This window comes from Crocuta crocuta, unplaced genomic scaffold (genome assembly GCF_008692635.1).
Source record: "Crocuta crocuta isolate KB4526 unplaced genomic scaffold, BGI_CrCroc_1.0 scaffold278, whole genome shotgun sequence".
Classification (NCBI taxonomy): domain Eukaryota; kingdom Metazoa; phylum Chordata; class Mammalia; order Carnivora; family Hyaenidae; genus Crocuta; species Crocuta crocuta.
The window spans coordinates 1,702,045-1,724,487 of NW_027532173.1; the positions used below are offsets into that span (position 1 = coordinate 1,702,045).

At 41.9% G+C, this 22,443-nt stretch overlaps 1 protein-coding gene and 1 pseudogene across 1 annotated transcript in view; one reads left to right on the forward strand and one right to left on the reverse strand.

The window, feature by feature from the left end:
- Positions 1-4,449: 4,449 nt before the first annotated feature.
- RAB39A (RAB39A, member RAS oncogene family) overlaps positions 4,450-22,443 on the reverse strand; it is a gene marked incomplete at its 5' end in the record, with an annotated part of 32,889 nt that continues 14,895 nt past the window's right edge. Inside the window, one exon of the mRNA XM_077777424.1 lies at positions 4,450-9,324. Coding sequence (XP_077633550.1) covers positions 8,889-9,324 — 436 coding nt within the window. The remainder of the gene's footprint in view (positions 9,325-22,443) is intronic.
- LOC144242489 (U2 spliceosomal RNA) lies at positions 16,492-16,612 on the forward strand (annotated as a pseudogene).

Below are 22,443 nucleotides of genomic sequence, written 5' to 3' on the forward strand. Positions count from 1 at the left end.
TGTTTACTTTCCTGTCCTTTGTCATACTGTAGTCTAGAGACATCCGGACTACCTCAGCATCCTGCATCGTATACGGATGAAGGATACCATTTATGATAACGGCCAGTATGCTGAAAGCGTTTGTAAGTTGCATGGACTTTAGAGGTGTGAAATAAACCCTGTGAGGATTCAGGAGCCTGCGATAAGAGAGTATTTAAGGGTCAGGTGATCAGTGGTATGCTGAGACATTCCATCTCAATTAAAGAACGAACGGGTGCATCTTACCACGAAGAAGGAAGAACAAATCCTTGTAGGCCTCCTCAGTTTCTGAAGACACCTTAGTCCACACCAGGTAATAATGCTCTGCCCCATATACCAGGTTTCCAGAAAAGGGTAGGGCTCTATAGCAGGTCCAAACTGTGGTCCAAGCAGCCCTCCTGCTTGGGCCCGAAATCAGGAGACCCTACACCATTAGTGGGGGGCACGACACATTGCAGAGTTTACGGTGAGACCCAATGGAAGAATCACAAGCAGTCCTCGGGGTTCCCGGTCAAAGTCATCCCATCTATAGCAGGGAATTATATGCCTTTTAAAAACCAATTCTGGCATGAAACTGGGCACAGGTAGAGGTGAAGTGTCTGACCATGAAGTACCAAGTGACTCTGTGGCCATGACTCCCCTTCATGAGTCGGTTTCCTTTAGAGTCTCCAAGCACAACACTTTTGTATAAGATAAAAATGGTAGGTCCAGGACTCACCACTGGCGTGGACTTGGGGATCCCCTAGAATGAGACCAACCAGCCACTAACTGTGGGATGATTACACTGAACCTTTTCCATCTTGGAAGGGGCAGACATTTGTCTTCACTGGAACAATTACATGCTCGCTTTGAATATGGCTTTACCTTCACTGTCTGCAATGCTTTAGGCTGCGCTATATCCTTGAACTCACGGGATGCCTTAACCAGGTGATGGCACCCCCCCTCCACCCTCAACAGCACTGTGTATGATCAAGAAACTGATTTCACGGCAAATTCACGGGATAATTGGTCTTACCATGTACTTTGTCCCCAGAAGCAGCTGGCCTAACATGGCTTCCTGAAGACTGGTTTCAAAGCCAGTTCTGGGAGGGGCGCCTGGGTGGCTTAGTCGGTTAAGCGTCCGACTTTCGCTTAGCTCATGATCTCGCGGTTCGTGGGTTCGAGCCCCGCGTCGGGCTCTGTGCTGACTGCCAGCTCAGAGCCTGGAGCCTGTTTCAGAGTCTGTATCTCCCTCTCTCTCTGACCCTCCCCTGCTCACGCTCTCTCTCTCTCTCCTAGAAATAAATAAAATATTAAAAAAAAAAAGCCAGTTCTTGGAGATGAAACCTGACAGGACAGGGTTGGGTCTTACACAGCGCAGTACACGCTTTGGATCCGAGACCCTTATATGCTGTACTCTCTGCTACAGTTGAACACATGGGCCTGGGAGTCATGGACTAGAAACAGTAGTTTTTCTTACTATTGTGTGAGCTCATAGATTTAAAAATACTTAATGCTCTTTTACTCCACTGTTTTTCATTCTGATGCTCATATTGCTCTAGCTGTGGTTTTTCCAGGTTTGTTTCTATGTTCTTTAGGTATATCCACAGTATTCTTGGATGTCTTCCTTACCTTCTGGTACGACAAGATGTCCAGGCTCATTTTGTTCATTTCTTGCCACAGACCAAGACACAGCCATTCACAAAAGAACCCTGTTGCCTTTTATTTTAAAAGGGAAATAGTATTTAGAGACCACAGTCTGGGTACTGATGGGCGTGGGAAGGGCTTAGAGCAATTAAGTTAGTCATTCTGACCCTGTATTTTAAAACTTCAGTGAATGATTTGGGGAGCCTGGCTGGTTCTGTCGGTGCAGCATGTGACTTTTGACCTCAGGGTTGTGAGTTTGAGTCCAGCATTGGGTGTAGAGATTACTTAAAAATAAGTATTTTCTAAAAAACTTCAATAAACAAAAGTGTGGTATTAGTTCAACAACAGACAAATAATCAGTAGAACTGAAGTCTGGAAACAGGTTCTGTATAGATACAGAGAGAGCAAAAAAATGTAGATGTGCAAATCTTCTATGATAAAGGTGTTAATTCAAATGTTTGGAGAAAGGAAGACATGACTTTGGAACAATGGACTAATCAGGAAAAATACCTACGTGACACATGTACAAATAAGTTCTGACATACAAAAGTACAAACATAAAATACAAGTGTAGGACAGTGTGTATAATTTTTGGCTAGGGAAGAAATTCCTAATCAAGACATAAATCCTAGAAGATATGAAGTAAAATGAAAACTTTACAACCAAAGGTAACACACAAGCTATAACTGGCTATAAGAAAAAAATCTCAACTCAAAACAAAGCATTTCTGTCCATACTATAGAGAATGTTCCTGGGCTCAGTCAGTTGAGCAGCTGACTTCGACTCAGGTCATGATTTCACAGTTCATGGGTTCGAGCCCCACGTTGGGCTCTGTGCTGACAGCTCAGAGCCTGGAGCCCGCTTTGGATTCTGTGTCTTCCTCTCTATCTGCCCTGCCCCAGGAAGAGTTATTTATAAACTCTTTTTTGTTTTTTTTAAGTTTATTTCTTTTAAGAAAGAGAGGGAGAGAGTGCATGAGTAGGGCAGGGGCAGAGAGGAGGGAGAGAGAATCCCAAGCAGGCTTCACACTGTCAGTGCATAGCCGACATTAAAAATTAAAAATTTTTAAGAAGAAAAAAAAATAATCTAATAATACATCTTTTTTTTTCTTTTTCTTTTTTTTTTTTAATGTTTTATTTATTTCTAGGAGAGAGGGAGACAGCGTGAGCAGGGGAGGGTCAGAGAGAGAGGGAGTCACAGACTGAAACAGGCTCCAGGCTCTGAGCTGGCAGTCAGCACAGAGCTCGACGCGGGGCTCGAACCCACGAACCGCGAGATCATGACCTAAGCGAAAGTCAGACGCTTAACCGAACAAGCCACCCAGGCGCCCCAATCTAATAATACATCTTTTTAAAAAAAAATTTTATGTATTTTATTTTGAGAGAGATAGAGTGTGAGCAGGGGAGGGGCAGAGAGAGAAGGAGACACAGAATCTGAGGCAGGCTCCAGGCTCTGAGCTGTCAGCACAGAGCCTGACGCGGGGCTCGAACCCACGAACAGTGAGATCATGACCTGAGCCGAAGTCAGACGTATAACTGACTGAGCCACCCAGGTCCCCCAATAATATATCTTAGGCAGGTACATTGTAATGTAAATTATGTCAATAAAGTTATTTCCAAAAAGTCTATTTAAAAAACAATGCTACTGATAATCATTTTATACATAACTGGGAAGCCTGATCCTTTGGCCCACGGTCCTTACCACACGGCACACACACTCACTGCTCTGGTAATGACTGTTTCCAGCACAGCTGTTGAGTCGTGAGGGCTACACGCATTTGAGTCCCTGTCCGTTTGGTCAGGGGTTGTCGGTGTCGCCCGCCTTCCCTGAGAGCTGTATCATCTTCTGTTTGCCTGCTAGAGCATTCGCCCAACTCTGAGAATCACGTCATGTCAAAGAGTCATGACCACTTACAATGACCTGTAAGAATGCCTTTATCGACAGTTAGTGTCTGGCATGCTGGGGATTAAAACTGGCTTCTTGGCAATTTGGCGTTATAAGGATAATATTAAAAGGGCACCTGGGTGGCTCAGTCGGTTGAGCCTCTGACTCTTGGCTTCAGCTCGGGTCATGATCCCAGGGTGGTGGGATCAAGCCCCGCGTCAGGCTCTGTGCTCAGCATGGAGTCTGCTGAGGATTCTCTCCTCCTCTCCCCCGCTCGTGCTCTTTCTCTCTTTAAAGAAAAAAAAAACACTAAAAACAAAATAAAAGGTGACATTTATCAAGTGCTTACTATGTGCAAAGCACTGCTGTAAATATTTTACATGTATAACTGGTTATATATGCCGAAGTTATAAAATTTTTTGTGAGACTGAACAGCTCAATTTAAAATTTAATAAGCTCTTGCTATGTGTGAGGCTAAAGCATGACAATGATGAACTTACTAGAAAAAGGTCACAAATTCTGAATTATGTCTTAAGGCATAATAAGAGACTATGATCTTTTAAAGTAATTCGGAAACCCAAAAAGCCCTGGAGTCTACAATTCTTTTGCTAACTCATTTGGCAGCAAACAATCTGACCTTAATTGGTGATAGGCTATTTACAGGCATTTTTTTAATGTAAATATTCATACATTTTGCTGCACATATATACGTGTTTGATCATGGGGTCTGCCTCACACTTCACCAGGGTATTAAATAATATAAATAGGATTTCAGATCTCTTGATTCTTATTTGCACTTAATTTGTAAACACACACACACACAGACGCATGTCATTGCAGGTAAGTGGTTGTTTCTGCTTTGAAATCACCCTGAAACATGGTTCCCCAAAGATGAATAAGGTAACAACCTCGTGACAAGCATAGTTCTCATTCTTTTTATTCATTATTTAAAATCAAGTAACACTCATAACATACATCAAAAAACGTAAACCATGTCTTTCTTCCATTGGCTGTCATTCTAAAAAACAATGGCAAGAGAGGACTGTAGCAAAACACGTTTCTCCATAGAATGTGTAAATTAAAACCATGTATAAGGAATCCACGTTTAATAGGATTAATTCAACATACTAACCATTGATGGTGAATCACCGAAGATTGCGTCAATGAGACAATGTTTTAGGCACAATTTAAAAAAAGACAAAAATTTACCCAGAGAGATAACAATAAGGAACATCAACTTTAAAAATAATCCTAAAATGGTTTCTTTTCTCTTCATTTACTCCCTATCATGATTATGCGTAATGAGCAGACCAGCATCTGTAATGATTGATACAGATTGTCACAGCTCAGCGCAGATGATGTGTCCTGTCATCAGTCACTAGGATTATCGAAACACCAAGTCATGCGGTGGTTCTCCCAAGTTCGGGAGATGGTTTGCTAGTTATTTTAGTATCGAGTGGAGATTGGTCGCTCAGGGAAGTTTAGTGAAAAAATCGGGATTTAGAAAGATTTTGATTCGGAAGCAGAGATGACTTCTTATCAGCTGTGGAATTTCCAAGAGCTAGCTTCTTCCGGGGAGCATGTTCTATTTTAAAATACAAAGGATGTAACTTTAAAGCCTTTATAGTCTTTCTTCTTCTTTTTTCCCCTTAAAGATTACATGTTTCCTTTGCATTTCCAACTAAATCTCTCCAGGCAGTTACTGGGGAACCAATGAATTAGCTTATGAAATGGGTATTTAGTCTTTCACATTCTTGTCACTCAGTCAGACCTAAGGAAATTATTCAAATATAGTGCACTCTTTGAAGTCCATGAAGCTTTGTACTTGATTGAATCAAAGGCAATATAAAATCAAAAGCGCTCTTAAAAGGATTTCATTAATCTATAGATTCAGTTTTTGAAAATTGTAGTTGGATAAATAGATTGGGAAAGTCTTCTTAACAATAATAAAGGCTGCTTTGGTCGCCCCTAAAAACAATCATGGAGTACTTTGAGGCTTTTGGAAATCTAGTGTAAACTCTCCAAGAAATCTTGTTTGCTACTATTATGTACATAAAGGCCACACTTAAAAGCATTCTGTTTACAAAATCCTTTTGGCTTCAGCTTACCAATTAATGAACATTACATTACTATATGCGCTCAATGTGTTAATACAGTTCAAGATGAGAAGCGTTTGTCAGGGACAAGTGTATCATATGATCAGATAGTTTCTCATTTCCTTTCTTCATGTTTATTAAAAATACTTAGTAATTAGCTACATCATTCATTAGTTTTAAATTTTAAACTTAAATAGGTTTAAATTTAAATTGAATAATTGAAACTAAATAATTTCAATGACATCTGATTCGAGTATACCTGGCTTCTAAGACACTTACTCAAAATGTTTTGCCTGGAGCAAATATTTTAACCAAATATTTTGGTGTCACTATCCATATTCTCCATAATGATGTGTAAGAAAATAGGTCTCAGTTATTTTATATATATACCTATATGGATAAAGATATCTGGCTAAGGTTATATAGACATTTGGCAATCTTGTGTAAGAACGCAGATCTCTATAGTTATTGTTTATTTTAGTATTGTTGTACCACAAACCACCCTTCCATTACCTCAAAATGATATGGCCCAATTTTAGTATTTTGTGGATTCAGTTAGATCACATTTCCCTTTTTCTTTCACACACACACACACACACACACACACACACACACACGCCTGACAGAGCATGGTAATGGAAAGAACCCCAACCCAGGTATAAGGAGAACCAGAGATCTAGACTTGCTTCTGCTCATGTGTGACCTTGGTTAAGTATCAACTTTTGGGGGCCCTGCATTTCCGTTGGGTTCTTTTGCCTCCTTCGTTCTATTCTAAGTCTTAGAAAACATCAGACCCTTTAGCCTGAATGTTAGCCTTGTCCCACGATTAGTGTTATAAAGGGTGTCCACTGGAAGTTAAATCATGTTTTATATTTTAGCTGTTTAACTTTATTTATTTATTTATTTATTTAAAAAAAATTTTTTTTAAATGTTTTATTTATTTCTAGGAGAGAGAGACAGCGTGAGCAGGGGAGGGTCATAGAGAGAGGGAGATACAGACTCTGAAATAGGCTCCAGGCTCTGAGCTGGCAGTCAGCACAGGGCCCGACGCGGGGCTCGAACCCATGAACCGTGAGATCATGACCTAAGCGAAAGTCGGACGCTTAACCGACTAAGCCACCCAGGCGCCCCTTAGCTGTTTAACTTTACAAGTAGGCACAGTTGCCTGTACCTTAAACTGTTATTAGATACCCAATTTTTGAGTTGGTGCCATTTCAGAATGACGGGAAATTGTAAGATTTAAAATTGTAGCAGTGAAAATAAATTGCATCACATTTGGGGGGACAGTGTGGACTCACTTGAGTGAAATTAATACAAGGAGATCAAGAAAATGTTGACAATACAACTATTCAAAATCTTATGGTGATGCTATAATTTGTAGTCTTTTCTCCATAAGCACTATTAAAAATACTTCTATGAACCTAGAAAATGTACAATTATTTAAAATATAATTAAATATCGACTTCAACGATGCACAAAAACACATTCGAACACGACTCCTGATGGAATCACATCTCCTGGGATCTGCCTCCCTGTCATTTCCCCTTGAGAGGAGCAGTGTCCCAGGGCAAGAGGCCACGGGCGAGCCGTGAAACCAAGAGAGCCCTCAGGTCCAGGAAAGCCTGCTCCCTCCGCAGAATGCGGAAATGGGAAAGAATGGGAGAAAACAACATTCTCGTCCACTGTGAATACAACGGTGCGCCCATGCGGAGCTGACACCAAGCTCGAATTTGCATAATGCTTTCTCTATTTACAAAGCTTTTTCACATGATTCACTTGATTCTCAAAACTGGTGCATGAAACACGATAAATGGGGTTATTTGCCTCATCTTACAGTTAAGAGAACAGATGCTTAGTGAGGTTAAGTGACTCACTTGTGTTCAGGTACTGGTACAGCAAAGGCAAGCTTAGAACCCAGGTATTCTGATTTCTCGTTAAATATTCTTTCTACCATATCACTTTGGTTTTCAAGCAAATGAAGCTACTAAAGGTTAACAGTAAACCTCATCATTCCAAAAAATGGCTGCATTTGGTGCCCCTTTGTGGTCAGGAATGAATGCTTCCTGAACAGAAATGTATGTTCTACAATATTGTCATCAAAATGTCCCTTCCAGGAGGAGAATTTAATCAATTAGTTAAAAGTTAGAAAGCCCAAAAGTCATTTTATAGCCTTAACTCAAATCCCAAAAGTCATTTTATAGCCTTAACTCATTATTCTATCATTAATTTTACTGAAATACAATTTGAATGCTAAATATATCAAACATTTAACCAATCTTCCTTGTCCAGAAAAATCTTTCCTATACTTTTTTTTGTCCCAGAACAGAGAAATTCAGAAACTTACTCAGACCAAAAAAAAAAAATCACTAAAAACATTCCACATTTACCTATATTGATAATTTTGACAATAGTTCAAGGTAAATTGCACTTACTTTCTTTGAAAATGTCGGTATATAAATGAATTTTCCTTTTCTAAATAGGGACTATATACCATAACATCAAAACACTTGCTGATGAATGATCCTTCATTTTTATTTTTACAAATATTTGCGATAAAATATTTTGCTTGGATCTTTAGATATCTTTACAAAACATAAATCTATCAAGAGCAATAAATCAGAGAACAAAAATGAGTATAAAACTTATTTTTTATGATCAGGTAAATTAAGGGAGGATACATATTTCAAAGAATAGTTACAAACCTGGTACATTAAATATGGAATAGTTATTTTTGTCCTAGTTGATGATACCTCTGAGATTGTTAACTTTGTAAGCAAACACTGCACTTTTTTTTTTTAAGTTTTAAACTCTTTCTGGCTTATATTCTTAACCCTTCACTTTTAAATCCACTTTGCTATTCAGTGTTAACAGATTAGCTCAGGAAAATGTAATTCCTGATGAAATCTTTTCAACTAGGCCATATATGCACAAAAAAACCATTTCAATCTGTCAAGAAAAATGAGTAACATTGATATATGTGGGCTTTACGGTCAGCTATGCGCTAACAAAGTGAGAACGGGCATCATCCGGTAGACACTCCAGTTTCAAGCACAGGTTGTCTGCTTTGCCTGATAATTGAGCAAAACACCCAATCCCTAGTGTAACCAGCAAGCATAGCGCTCCAAATCAAACACCTCACAAAATAGCATTAGCGCGGGCTTACAACTGTTTCCTAAATGCTCTCATGGCATCTCCTGCTGCTGTTACCGTTGGTGTTCAGGCTGGGATGACGCCCATCTGTCCACCATCCTTGGCTGGCCCAAGTCAGCAGAAGCACTCTTTCCTGGGTTTTACTGCTTCCTCAGAAGAATGCACAGTATTTGGAACAAAACCGCTTTTGACCCCTTCCCAGCCATCTTGAATACAAATCTCTCCTCTCTTGATAAGTTCGTATATGTCTCTGGTCAAGATCGTAAAGGATTCCTCCACATTTGTGGCATCTTTTGCTGAGGTTTCTATATACTTCATACCACAGTCCGCCGACAGCTTTTCAGCTTCTTCCCTGGTAACCTGGCGTCGCGAAGCCAGGTCACATTTATGTCCCACCAGCAGAAACACAATCCGAAATGGCTGTACGTGCATTTTGGCTTCTTCCAGCCAATCTTTCACGTGTTCAAAAGATCGTCGGTTGGTAATGTCAAATACTAAAAATCCACCAACTGAGTTGCGGTAGTAAGATCGCGTTATTGACCTGAAAAATAAATAGAAAAACAGGTTGTGAAAGAGCAAGTTGTTCCGCTCCCACCGTAATAAAATCTGAAGGTGATGTCATGTGACTTCACTAGAATTTACAAACTGAGTAGCAAGTGTCTTAAGTGAACAAAAATATTCTGAGACTAAGAAGCAAGCTGGTTTCATCTACTGACAGAACATTCAGTGCAGCTGTTTTCAGATAGATATAAGCGCTTACGTGGTATGTTATCTCACACTGAAGGTTATTTATTTTTATTTTAAAGCATCTGATAGAGGGGCACCTACCTGGGTGGCTCAGTCGGTTGAGTGTCCGACTTCTGCTCAAGTCATGATCTCATGGTTGTGAGTTCAAGCCCCGCGTCGGGCTCTGTGCTGACAGCTGAGAGCCTGGAGCTGCTTCAGATGCTGGTCTCCCTCTCTCTGTCCCTCCCCAACTCACAGTCTGTCTGTCTCTCTCTCTCTCAAAATAAATAAACATAATCATAAAAAATTTAAAAAGTATCTGATAGAATTATTATTATTAGTCTCCTCCAGACCCTGGCTTGCTGTGTTCCTACTTCTGGTCAAGGTTCCCGTTGGGTAGTGGCTTTCTCATGGGCTCCCATTCTGTTTGCTGTCTCTTTCCTGTCTCCCATGGGATCAAGTAATCCCATTCTCTTTCCTGTCTCTTTTGGCCAGGTGGTGAATGGCTTCTCACTGTTGCTAACTCTGAACGCCTCACCATCCTTTCTTGATGCCCTTGACCTTGCCCACTATTTCCAGAAACAGTCACTTGGTTAAGCTTTCAGTTAACCCTTCTGTTTGATTTCTTTCTTTGTTTAAGTTCACTTATTTATTTTGAGAGAGAGGGAGGGTGTGCACCCGTGCGTGCGTGATCAGAGGACGGGCAGAGAGAGACAATGAGAATCCCAAGCAGGCTTTTCACACAGAGCCCTACATGGGGCTGGATCCCATGAACCATGATACCGTGACCTGGTACCGTGATCATCAGCTCATGATACCGTGAGCTGAAATCAAGAATCAGACGCTTAACCGAATGAGCCATCCAGGCGCCCCTGTGCTGTTTTCTGATTGAATCATGAGGCCACGTGGCAAGGCCGTACTATTTTATATTTCTTGCTTTTATATGTTATATTTCTCCTAGAATGTCTCCTACCCTTGCCTAGCAAACTCCTATGTCTCCTTGAAGAGTCAGCTCAAAAATCATAAATATGGGAAGCCTTCCCTGTCACTGACCTCCCATTCCCCACTTCTCTTAGGCAATCTCATAATTCTGTTGAGCCTTTGGCATACTGCCATTATGATTATACCCATTTTTGCAATGTGCTGATTGGATTGGCTGGTATGACTCCCATTCAGTTCAAGGCTCCTTGAGGATCAAACATTTTCCCTCTATGTATCTAACAATCCTATTGCCTGGCAAATGATAGATGCCACTTAATAGCTGTCATATTGGATTAAGTAATCTTATTGGAGAAGGAAAATACTAAATGCGCTAGGAGGCAGAGATCACATGTCTCAGTTTCCAAGTTGTTAGTGACATTGAGCACTGAGATGATCCTTAAGTAAACTTCTCTGCTACTTGCCTGACCACCAGAGATCTTTGTGGAAGGCCAGTGGGTCATTGGTATGCTCTCCACCTCTTGCGTGCCTTCATTATCCTGACTGCTGACATAGCTCAGTTCAGTGACCCCCTACCACCACAAGTACCATTTGCTGTGGGAGTGTGAAGAACGAATGTTTATGTCTTCTTTCTTTCCCTTTCTTCTGCTTCTCTGTTATTCCTCAGAATTCTTGGCAGAGAGATTCTCAAGTGAATATTTTAGGAATATTTTCTCAAGGACTACTGTGTTATACAGTCACTGACAATAAGAAAATTTTCCCACTATCTTTGACAGGCTACAAATACTGCAGTTCATTTAAGTTGCTGCTTTAAAAAAAAATGGAGGGCTAATTTGTTATTGTTTTGCTACTCATCTTTATAGGTGTGCATTTAGGTAGATGTGCAACGTCTTAAAAGAAACCTAATTAAGGCTATGTCATTGGACTGAGCTTTAATTCACTCAGCACTGAGATGGCATTACTTTTATTCCCCCTCCTCTTTAATTTACCATTAGTTTAATTTATAAAAATATACTTTGTGGTTAAAAGCTCAATGTTGACATGCTCATATATTAGGCAGACACATGTCTTACACTGGGGAAAATGCCATGTGTTTCCAGCCCCGTGTATTTAATTTTGCAAACATATTTGGAATACAGTTGGTAAATCCTTTTATAGAAAAAAATTATAGCAAAGTGCATGCTGTATACACTATAGAAACAGCCTATTACTAGGGATTAGTTGGTATATATGGTCTCAATATGACATCTGCCATTTTCTACATAATAACCTGACCTTTAGCTTCTGTGTGAGTGTGGATATTAGGTTTAGAATTCTGATCCGGCTAGGATTCAGATTGAGATGCCGTTGTCGCAGGGGGTAGGTTTTCCCTAACACGATTGGGCATCCCTATTGTCAATTATTTAGGGGGAGACACAGGCCTACAGACTGAAACTAAATCTTGAAAAGGAGCATGTATCTTTCTCAGGACCTCCTTTCTTGGGTAACACTTAGGTCTGAGAAATGCTCAAAAGTATTATAGGAGGGTACAGCATCTAAAAGTACTTAAAAGAACTACATAGGTCAGCAACCCTATACAGAATTTGAGTTGATTTTGAGTAATAATTCTTTTTTTAAAATTTTTAAATTAAAAAAATTTTGAAAGAGAACAAGACAGAGCGTGAGCAGGGGAGGGGCAGAGAGAGGGAGACACAGAATCTGAAGTAGGCTTCAGGCTCTGAGCTGTCAGCAGAGCCCAGTGTGGGGCTCGAACTCATGAACCGTGAAATCATGACCTGAGCCGAAGTTGGACGCTCAGCCAACTGAGCCACCCAGATGCCCCAAGTAACAACAACTCTTTATAAGCAACAACATCTTGCTGCAGATTACTTTATAACTATTTTCTTGTGGGCTTTGAAAGTCTCACTGAATGAATGGATTAAGGAAAAGAAAAAAAATCGAGGGGCCGGGGGAGGGAGGAAGGGAAGGAAGGAAGAGAAGGGAAGGAGAAATAAATGAATGGATTCCAATGGTCTCAGGTGTGCTTTGGGAAAGTTAAGAGTTATGATGTTAGGGGTGCCTGGGTGGCTTAGTCGGTTAAGCGTCCAACTTTCGCTTAGGTCTTGATCTCACGGTTCGTGGGTCTGAGCCCCGTGTCGGTCTCTGTGCTGACTGCCAGCTCAGAGCCTGGAGCCTGNGGGCATACAGCATCCCCTAAATCCAACATGATGGTGATATAATGGGAAGGTGAATAATGGAAGATAGGCTTTACAGCTACAAGTTCTTAGCAGACCTTTGTCCCCCTCCCCCCACCAATGGAATATCTCCTTTTTTTTTTTTTTTTAATATTTACTTTTGAGAGAGAGACCGAGCATGAGTGGGGGAGGGGCAGAGAGAGAGACACACACGCACACAGAATCCGAAGCAGGCTAGAGGCTCTGAACTGTCAGCATAGAGGCCATCGTGGGGCTCAAATCCATAGACTGTGAAATCATGACCTGAGCTGAAGTTGGACGCCCAATTGATGGAGCCACCCAGGCGCCCCAGAAGATCTCCTCTTGATAATAAAAGAAAACTACTTGTTCTTTTATACCTTGAAAACTACAGTCTTAGCAACCCTTATCCCATTTTCAAAGAACAGTCTTCTCTCAGAATGTTTTCCCCTCCTCCTTGCCTTTCCTGAAAGCTGCTGTATTTATTTTCATTTTCTGATCAAACGGCTTCCCCCGCAACACGCTCAAGTTGCTTGTTCTGTAGGAGCAGGAGGAGATGGCTTCTGCTTCCCCAGGGCCACTTCCAGAGAATTCTCTCCCAACCCCAGTTGTAAAATAAATAAATAAATAAATAAGATTAAAATAAAATAAAATAAAATAAAATAAAATAAAAACGCTTGCTCCTTTGCTGCTTCTGCCATCTGGCTCTATCATCTGCAGTCATCTGCCAAGTGCTTGGTCATTCCCCGCATGCAGAAGACTTGAGCACTTCGCTTTGTTTTTCTTTCCATCACACTTCCTGTCATTCTGCTCACTGATTTCAACACTCATTTGGATGAGCTGTCCGGTGTCATCTCTCAGTTACCTGACTTCCTCATTTCTTTCTTTCTTTTCTAAAATGTTTATTTAGGTTTGAGAGAGAGATAGTGAGAGAAAGAGAGAGCAGGAGAAGGGCAGAGAGAGAGATGGAAACAGAATCCAAAGCAGGTTCCAGGCTCTGAGCTGTCAGGACAGAGCCCAACGTGGGGCTCGAACTCAGAAACTGTGAGATCATGACCTGAGCTAAGGTTGGACGCTTAACCAACTGAGCCACTCAGGTGTCTGTGACTTCCTCATTTCTAATGAACTATCCCCTCCATTCTGTTTTCTCACTTCCTTTTCATCATCAGAAAGTCACTACCTCCAAAGCTGCAAATATACAGCTTTTTGATCAAAATCTCATAGCTTGCAGCATATTTTTACTGCGATAATTTTAAAATGTTAACAAGATGTGTAATCTACCAAGCATTTCCATTACTTTCTATCCATTAATACCCTCCTATTTTTAACCTCCTTCCATGAGACATCATGATAATTGTTCTCTTAGAAACGTCTAAGTTCCCAAGCTCCTCCCCCACTGCTATACTCATCTGGGAATACTACCTCTAGATCAGTCCAGTGTGTAGCCGAATCTTTCCAGGGAAGATCACTCAACCAGGCAGGCTGGTGTCAATATGAATTAGTTATAACCACACTCCCAAGTAGATACTCACCACTGCCAAGGAATACTGCTGGTATTAGGAGAAACTCTTCTCCTTCTTCCCTCACATTTAGGCTTCTCCCATAGGAAGAAATGGGATATCCCTTTCAAACTTTTTCTCCCCACAAAACAGAACTGGAGGCACATGTTACTCCTCTCATTAGACACCTCCATTGAAGGGAAAATGGCGGCTGTTCGGTCAGAGTCTGCTTCTCAGATTGCTGGGCAGAATCACTGTGTTCAAGGCTAGGAGTCTTGCACACCATCCTTCTTCACTGATTTCCACTTTCTAAATCCAGGATATTGGGTTGTTAACTGTAAGAGGTAGGCAGGTGCCATGTCTATGCTCATCACTGAATAACCAGTGATTTCCAAGTGCCTGGCACAAAGTGTGCACTTGGTACATTCTCAGCGAGGTAATAAATGAATGATTTGGTAAAGCCATGCACACAGCCATTGGGGAAATAGGAGAAAAGTGGAGAGAGTGAGGAAGATACTAGCAGTGAAAGGAAAGAAGAGTGCCCAGGATTAAGATCTATCAGGGGCGCCTGGGTGGCTTAGTCGGTTAAGCGTCCGACTTTCGCTTAGGTCATGATCTCGCGGCTCGTGGGTTCGAGCCCCGCGTCGGGCTCTGTGCTGACTGCCAGCTCAGAGCCTGGAGCCTGTTTCAGTCTGTGACTCCCTCTCTCTCTGACCCTCCCCTGCTCACGCTGTCTCTCTCTCCTAGAAATAAATAAAACATTAAAAAAAAAAAAGATCTATCAGCAGTGTGTTATGCTCTCACATAACATGACAAGGTCACTGAGTTGCTATGAGTGTGTCAGTGGCTAGAGAAGAGTGGGTAAATGAAACATATATCCACATACCCTAAAAATATATCCTATGAAAATACAGTAGTCAGTAATCTCTGTGAAGTTTCTTGGGGGGGAGGGGGATCCCTTAATCTGAAGCATGCTGTTAAAACCTCTCCAAAGACAAATTGTGGTATCTTATGCACCCTCCAAAAAAGAAAACAGCATAATACTTGGTGGGCCTTTTTGGATCTTGGAGGACACGAGTATAGTATTTGAATCTACTTCCCTGACCCATTAAGTGGGACACCCAGTAGGCTACTGGCTTGAATAGGGCCGACAGCAAGAGACATCCCTTCAGCTGCTCCAAGCAACAACACAAGCAGCTTTGCCACTCGGCCTGTGGTCCCTCAGACCTGATGGGGCTTGCCTCAAGTGCCTAGGGCAGACTGGGCATTGCGTCTGGCCGGGGAAGTTTCTGCTGCACAATTACAGGAGTGGCATTGTGGGATGAAGGCATGCCCTTTTTGCCAAGAGCTATTATGCTTTTGAGAAAAAGTTCTTGGCTCACAACCTGGCTTTGATAGAGACTAAATGTCTAGCTGTGTGACTCTGAGGGCTCATCAAGAGCTAGGTGTTCTCTGTGTCACGAGGCTGGACCTTAGTCACCAAGCAGAAGTCACATATATAGGGAGGACAGGGGTGGAGGCTGAGGGGACCTGGAGTAACAAGGCTCACACACCAAGCAAGCCTACTTTCGCAGGACCCTCTCCACCTATGGCCTGATCGGGATTTCCCTATAACTAAAGAGGAAGCAACTCAAGTCTGCCTGACACATGGTGCTGCGTGCTACGCTGACATTGGTCAGCCCCACTCCACAGTGGCCCTGAAGGTCAGTGGAAATGAGAGCCCCTCCTATCCGTGGAACTTCTAGTGGTACTTTTTCCAGGGGGAGAGATGGGAGAGACGTAGGGAGGGATGGACACCAATTCATGAGCAGAGGCTAAAAGTTTGGCATGGTGGAAGAAACAAGATCAGAGGACTGATAATAAGGAGGTCTGGGGGAGAACAGGTACGCAGATGGGTCTAGAGCACGTGAATACGTGTATTCTGTGTGAAATACTCACCTAAAGCCCGCTCTGTGGGGGAGTGAACTGGTGAAACAAAATATCCTGCCTGCCCTGTAATTATCAGTCAGTATTTAAAAAAATTTTTTAATGTTTATTTTTGAAAGGGAGAGAGAGAGAGAGAGAGAGAGCATGAGTGGGGAAGGGGCATAAAGTAAGGGAGACCCAGAAAGAATCTGAAGCAGGCTGCAGGCTCTTGGCCATCAGCACAGAGCCCGATGCAGGGCTCAAACGCACACACTGTGAGATCATGACCTGAGCCAAAGTTGGATGCTTAACCAACTGAGCCACCCAGGTGGCCTAATCAGTCAGTATTTTCACCCCAGTTTGGATTCAAAGGGATCATGGCAGAGACAGAGGCTGTGATTGGGCTCAACAGAGTTTCTCTTGCCTGGACTGTCACTGTTTAATAGTTAACTTTCCATTGCTTCTCAACCTTTTGGCTAAGATCAAGTGTAGTATCTGTTCTTATCAGTTTAATAGTTAACTTTCCAGCAGCTACTGTCACTTTTGATATGGCATCTTTCTCTGGGGGAGACCATCATGGAAGGAACACTGATGTGTCCTCACTATCACAGACGTTTAATCTGGACTCAAATCATGCCAGCACCGCCATCCATGAACTTATAGAATCCCTTACATATAGACACAGTATTCCACATTTTGCTGCAGACCAAAGATCTCACTTAGCAGAGGAGGAGACAGAGAAATAGGCTGGTGCCATGAGATTCGTGGATCTTAGCATGTCACAATCACCTAGAGGCATCTGGCCGTATAAAACTGTGGAATGGGTTAGGATTCAGTTACACCAACATCCAGGAGGTAACACCTTATAAGGTTTTAGAATGACTCATGAAGTAAGTTTTAAACTAGTGAGGGATAGAGTGTGGGGGAGGAGGTTCCTCATGCTCAGATGCTGTGGTTTGGAAAACAAAGGGTAGAAGTGGGGTGATGGTACCTCTCACAATCACACTTAATGAGTCACTACAATTTTTTGTTGCTTCTAATCCCTGTGACTCTGAACTCTGCTGATGTCAAGGTTTTAGTATCCAGAGGAGAAATGCTTTCACTAGAGAACGCTGTGATGCTTGTACCAAATTAGCTGAGACTGCCAGCTGGTCATCTGGGGCTTCATATGGAAGTGGGCAAACAGGCAAAAAAGGGGGAACGATACGGTGAGGACCGCACTGGTGGTGCTTGCTGCCCAGAACGTCTGTGATCTTTCGATTCATTCCAAGCCCTGTCCCTCCAGCTTCCGGTCAAGTCTCTGTGCCTCAGACATGCTTCTAGTAACTTTTGTTTTAGATCAAGGTCCTTAAGTCGCTTTTGGTGCTGAGGACTGAAACCCTGACTGATAGCATCCACACAGTTGTAAGAGAAGAATGGCAGAAAACACAGCCACAGACATTTTATAACCTTGAACATAGTCTCATGACGCCCAAATTCATTCTTCTTTGGAATTATTGTGAGTAAAAAACACGTAAGATGAGATCTACCCTCTTAAAAATTTTTAAAGTGTACACTACAAGTATTGTCAACTGTAAGCACAGTGCCGTACAGTGGATCTCTAGAACTTTCTCATCCTGCATGACCAAATTCCATGCCCATTGAACAGCAACTCACTTCCTCCTCCCCCCCACACCACATTTTTTTCTGATTCCATGAGTCTTACGACTTTCGATAACTTGTATCCACAGAATCACGCAGTATTTGTCCTTCTGTAACTGGCTTATTTTACTTAGCATAGCGTCCTCAAGGGTCACCCGCATTGTAGCATGTGACAGGATTTCCTTTTTTATGGTTCAAGACTACTCAATGGTATGTTTATGCCACATATTCTTTTAACCATTCATCTGCAAGGTTTGTTTATCTATTTATTTATTCATTTATTTAATGTTTATTTTTGAGATAGAGAGCATGCTGACAGCACAGAGTCCAATGTGGGGCTCGAACTCATGAACTGTGAGATCATGACCTGAACCAAAGTTGGACACTTAACTGACTGAGCCACCCAGTGCCCCTGCAAAGTTTAAGGATAAAAAAATTTTTAAAGTTTTATTTATTTCTGAGAGAGGGAGAGAAAGAGAGAGAGCGAGAGAGCGAGCAGGGGACGGTCAGAGAGAGAGGGAGACACAAAATCCCAAACAGGCTCCTGAGCTACCTGTCAGCACAAAGCCTGACGCGGGGCTCAAACCCACGAACTGCAAGATCATGACCTGAGCTGAAGGTCAGACGCTTAACTGACTGAGCCACCCAGGCATCCCTGTTTATTTATTATTTATTTTTAAAGTTTATTTATTTATTTTGAGAGAGAGAGAATCCCAAGCAGGCTCTAAGCTGTCAGTGCAGAGCCTCATGTGGGCTCAAACTCACGAACTGTGAGATCATGACCTGAGCAGAAATCAACAGTCAGATGCTTAACTGACTGAGCCACCCAGGTGCTCCAAAATGTTTATTTTTAAATGTTTATTTATTTTTGAGAGAGAGAGACAGACAAAGCACAAACAGGAAAGAGATAGAGAGAGAGGGAAACACAGAATCTGAAGCAGGCTCCAGGCTCTGAGCTGTCAGCACAGAGCTGGGCCCTGGGTTCAAACTCACGAACCATGAAATCATGACCTGAGCTGAAGTCAGATGCTCAACAGATTGAGTCACACAGACACCCCAAGTTTATTCTTATAATATATTTGCTTTAAAAAAGTGGTCATCTAATTTATGTTAATTTTTCTCTTAAATTTTTCCTCTGAAACAATACGTAGACACGTGACAGAGATTGCACTGCAATCTGCTTATGTTTACAACAAATTACTTCAAGGAGCAATAAAATCAAGTGTGAATAATATACCTTTAGGTATTTGAATTTTTTTGACCCAAATGACATGATCACTGACACTCTAAAAAAATGTAAATGTCTCAAATTAAGCAGTTCTCTAGTTTCCCAGAGGGCACTGAAAACAAGATGCTGCTGTCCTATGAAGGACATAGTCCATAGGCCCTGGAATGCAGGAGACTATTTGTATTATATCATATTTACTTATTCTGAAATGTTTATTTACTTACTCTGAAATGTTATCAGAAAGTAGCAAGATTATCTAATTCTTACATGCTCTTATCATGAACTTTGTTGGATGTGCACAGGCCTCTGAAAAAAGCCATGAAGCACAGAGCGCTTGCCGACTTGCTTAGGTGAAACGTACCAGATGTTCCGTCCTGGAAATGCCCTTTGGGTGGCTTTGCCAGTTGTAAAATAGGCATTTAGAGGACAGAAGTAGTTTGATGCCAGCGGCTGCCGGCAGCAAGCAGTGCATGAGTGCATTAGCCCTGTGAGTGCTTTTCACCATGACCTTACCTCCCTGCTGCCCTTCTGGGAATCGTCATTGTGTTGAGGCTTCATTTACCTGCTTCACTAGCTTTGTCATCCAGGCCCTTAGGACTGCTTTCCAGATAAAACACAAGTCTCCCCTCTCCTTTTATTACTACTGACTCTAGCAACTCCTCTCCCGAGATTCTGGCGAGATTCTGAAACTGAAAGCTCACGACTGAAGATTTCCTCTGGTACACATACAAACATTAAAATTTTCTTTGGGTAATTCCAGGGTCTTTGCATAAAATATCACTTACTGACAAGACCAAATGGGCCATATTCTGTCTTTGAATGTCAATCAATTCCCACGACCACCTTCTATGTTCTTTTTATGACACATCATTACTTTATGGTGGTGAGGCCTTCCCACCTAACGTGCTCTATTCCAGTCTTATCTTCCATTTTCCTCCACAGCACGTAACACTGACAGCCTATGTAGTTTTTATAACTTACATGGTTATAGCCTGACTCCTCCCATTAGGAGATAAGTCCTGTGAAAGCAAGGATTTTTGTCGTTTTTTCTGGAATGCTGTATCCTTAGTGTCTAACATCTTGGCAGAGCTGGGTATGATGTGTCCCACCAATATTTGTAAAGGAATACATCAACAAATGAATAAGGTCACACTGTCAGACTGTGCCTCAGCAGCGTGCAGATGTGAGCAAATGGGAGAAGAGCAGAGAAATACCAAAGAGCTTTTCTCCTTTTGATATTTATGGTAGGGATTTGCAAAGCCAAAAGGAGAGAAAGAAATGGGCTGAATAGGTGTAGATATTTGCAAGCATATAGGCGAAATCATCCACATTTTCTAAAGCACTACTGTATTTAAGTTGGTAGTAATTTAAATGGGTACTGTGCAGTGGCTTCTGGAAGGTGGAGCAAGTTATGTGTGAAAATCGAAATAGTTTACTTGGAAATTAAAGGGAACTGTCTCTAGCTTTGCTGTCTGCAAGGTGATAATGGAAGGTGCTTATTTTCTATTTGGTTTGTTAACAGAAAATATATAAAAGACTTCAGCACTCAATCCAATGCTTTCTGGCATCCGTCTGCCAAATAAAAGACGATAACCATCTTCTCATGCTTATTTTATTTTCCATATAGCACAGTGCATTACGTGATCTACACAATTTAAGAACCATTTTCCTTGGGTTCTAATTCTCCAACCCTTTTTGTGACTTAGTCTCTTTCCATATGGCTTTCTCTGTGCTGCTGGGCTTCCTGTAATTTTGTACATCTCTTCACACCTTGGGATTTATAACTGGTGTTTCTTTCCCATTTCATTCTCTCTGAATTATGCAGTTCTTATTTTCAAATTATTTGAACAGACTATGCTCATGTTCTTTTCCTTCTTTTTCTGTGTTTTTATAGAAGTTACACGTGCACTTGGCACACATCCTTAGTTTTCCCCATTCCCCAACTGGCCAGAGTCATCACATCATCATTTTAGATACATCATTTCTTGGCATTTGTGTTTATTCTGATCATAAACTTTCTTTTCGTTGCTGAGCCCTGACGTAAAAGACTTCCCCTTCCTGCACTATCTCTTCTAGAGTTAATAATTATCTTGTCTATTAGTAAAGATAGGCCAGGCTTGCTGCAGTAACAAAACACCCACCTGTTGATGGGAAGAATGAGAAAGAACCTGGGCTTATTTGTTTCTTAAAAAAAAAAAAAAAAATGGGGGGGGGGCCCTGGGTGGCTCAGTTGGTTGGGCATCCGACTTCGGCTCAGGTCATGATCTCACAGTTTGTGAGTTCGAGCCCTGCATCGGGCTCTGTGCTGACAGCTCAGAGCCTGGAGCCTGCTTCCAATTCTGCGTCTCTCTCTCTCTCTGATCCTTCCCTGCTCACACTGTGTCTCTCTCTGAGAAATAAATAAAAACTTTTAAAAAAATTAAAAATTTTTTAAACGTTTATTCATTTTTGAGAGACAGAGCATGTGTGGGGGAAGGGCAGAAAGGAAGGGAGACACAGAATCTGAAGCAGGCTCCAGGCTCTGAGCTGTCAGCACAGAGCCCAATGCAGGGCTTGAACCCACGAACCGTGAGATCATGACCTGAGCCGAAGTCGGACGCCTAACCGACTGAGCCAACCAGGCGCCCCAAGTCTGGGCTTATTTGTAAAACCACCAGGTGCTACTTCGGCTCAAATCCACTGGCCACAATTAGTCACATGACTGTGTGTATGAGAAGGGGGATATATTCCTCCCGTGTGTCCTGAAGAAAAGAAGCATCTGATATGAATGAGCACGAAAGTATCTACATCTTTTTCTTCCTTTCTTTTTTGTTTTGCTAAGCTCAATAATCCAATTCCAAACCCTCAGCCAGTTGTGTTCTTTTAAGGAGCTCTCATGAGCCTTTCTGTCTTTTTTGTCTACCTGAGTAGGTCTCCTCCAGAACCTTGCAGCCTGCCGCGATGTGGCCCGGCTGTCCTTGGAACCTGCAGCAGAGAGGTCACCCTAGCACGTCCCCTCACCATCTTCCTGGCCTCTGCCTGTCTTCAGAGGTAGGCCTCCTGTTCCCTGTAGCCCACGAATCCTTCGCTCCTGGTTTACTCCGCTCTGTGCAGGTGCTGAGTGCACATTCCCAAACAGCTTCTCACAAAGACGCATGGGGTAATATTTTGAAATCTTGCACGTGTGATTTATTCTGCTCTCCTGGTTGAGTGATAGTTTAGTCCGACACACAGTTCTTTCAAAACTTTGTAGTCTCTCCATTGCCTTCTAGCTTTCACTGCTGTTTTCAGAAGTCTGAAACCAATATGATTCCAGACTCTTCCCTCCCCTGTGAAAGTCTGTAGGAACTTCTCTGTGATGCCAGTGTTCTAGAATTTCACGACAATATCCCTTAGAATGTGTCTACCTTCATCTATTGTGCTGGGACCTTCCCATCTGAAAACTCAGGTCCCTAAATCTTGGAAAATTTTCTTGAATTGCTTCACTGAGAATTTCCCCTTTCAGTTTTTCTTTTTTTTTTTTTTAAATGTTTTATTTATTTTTAGAAGAGAGAGAGAGA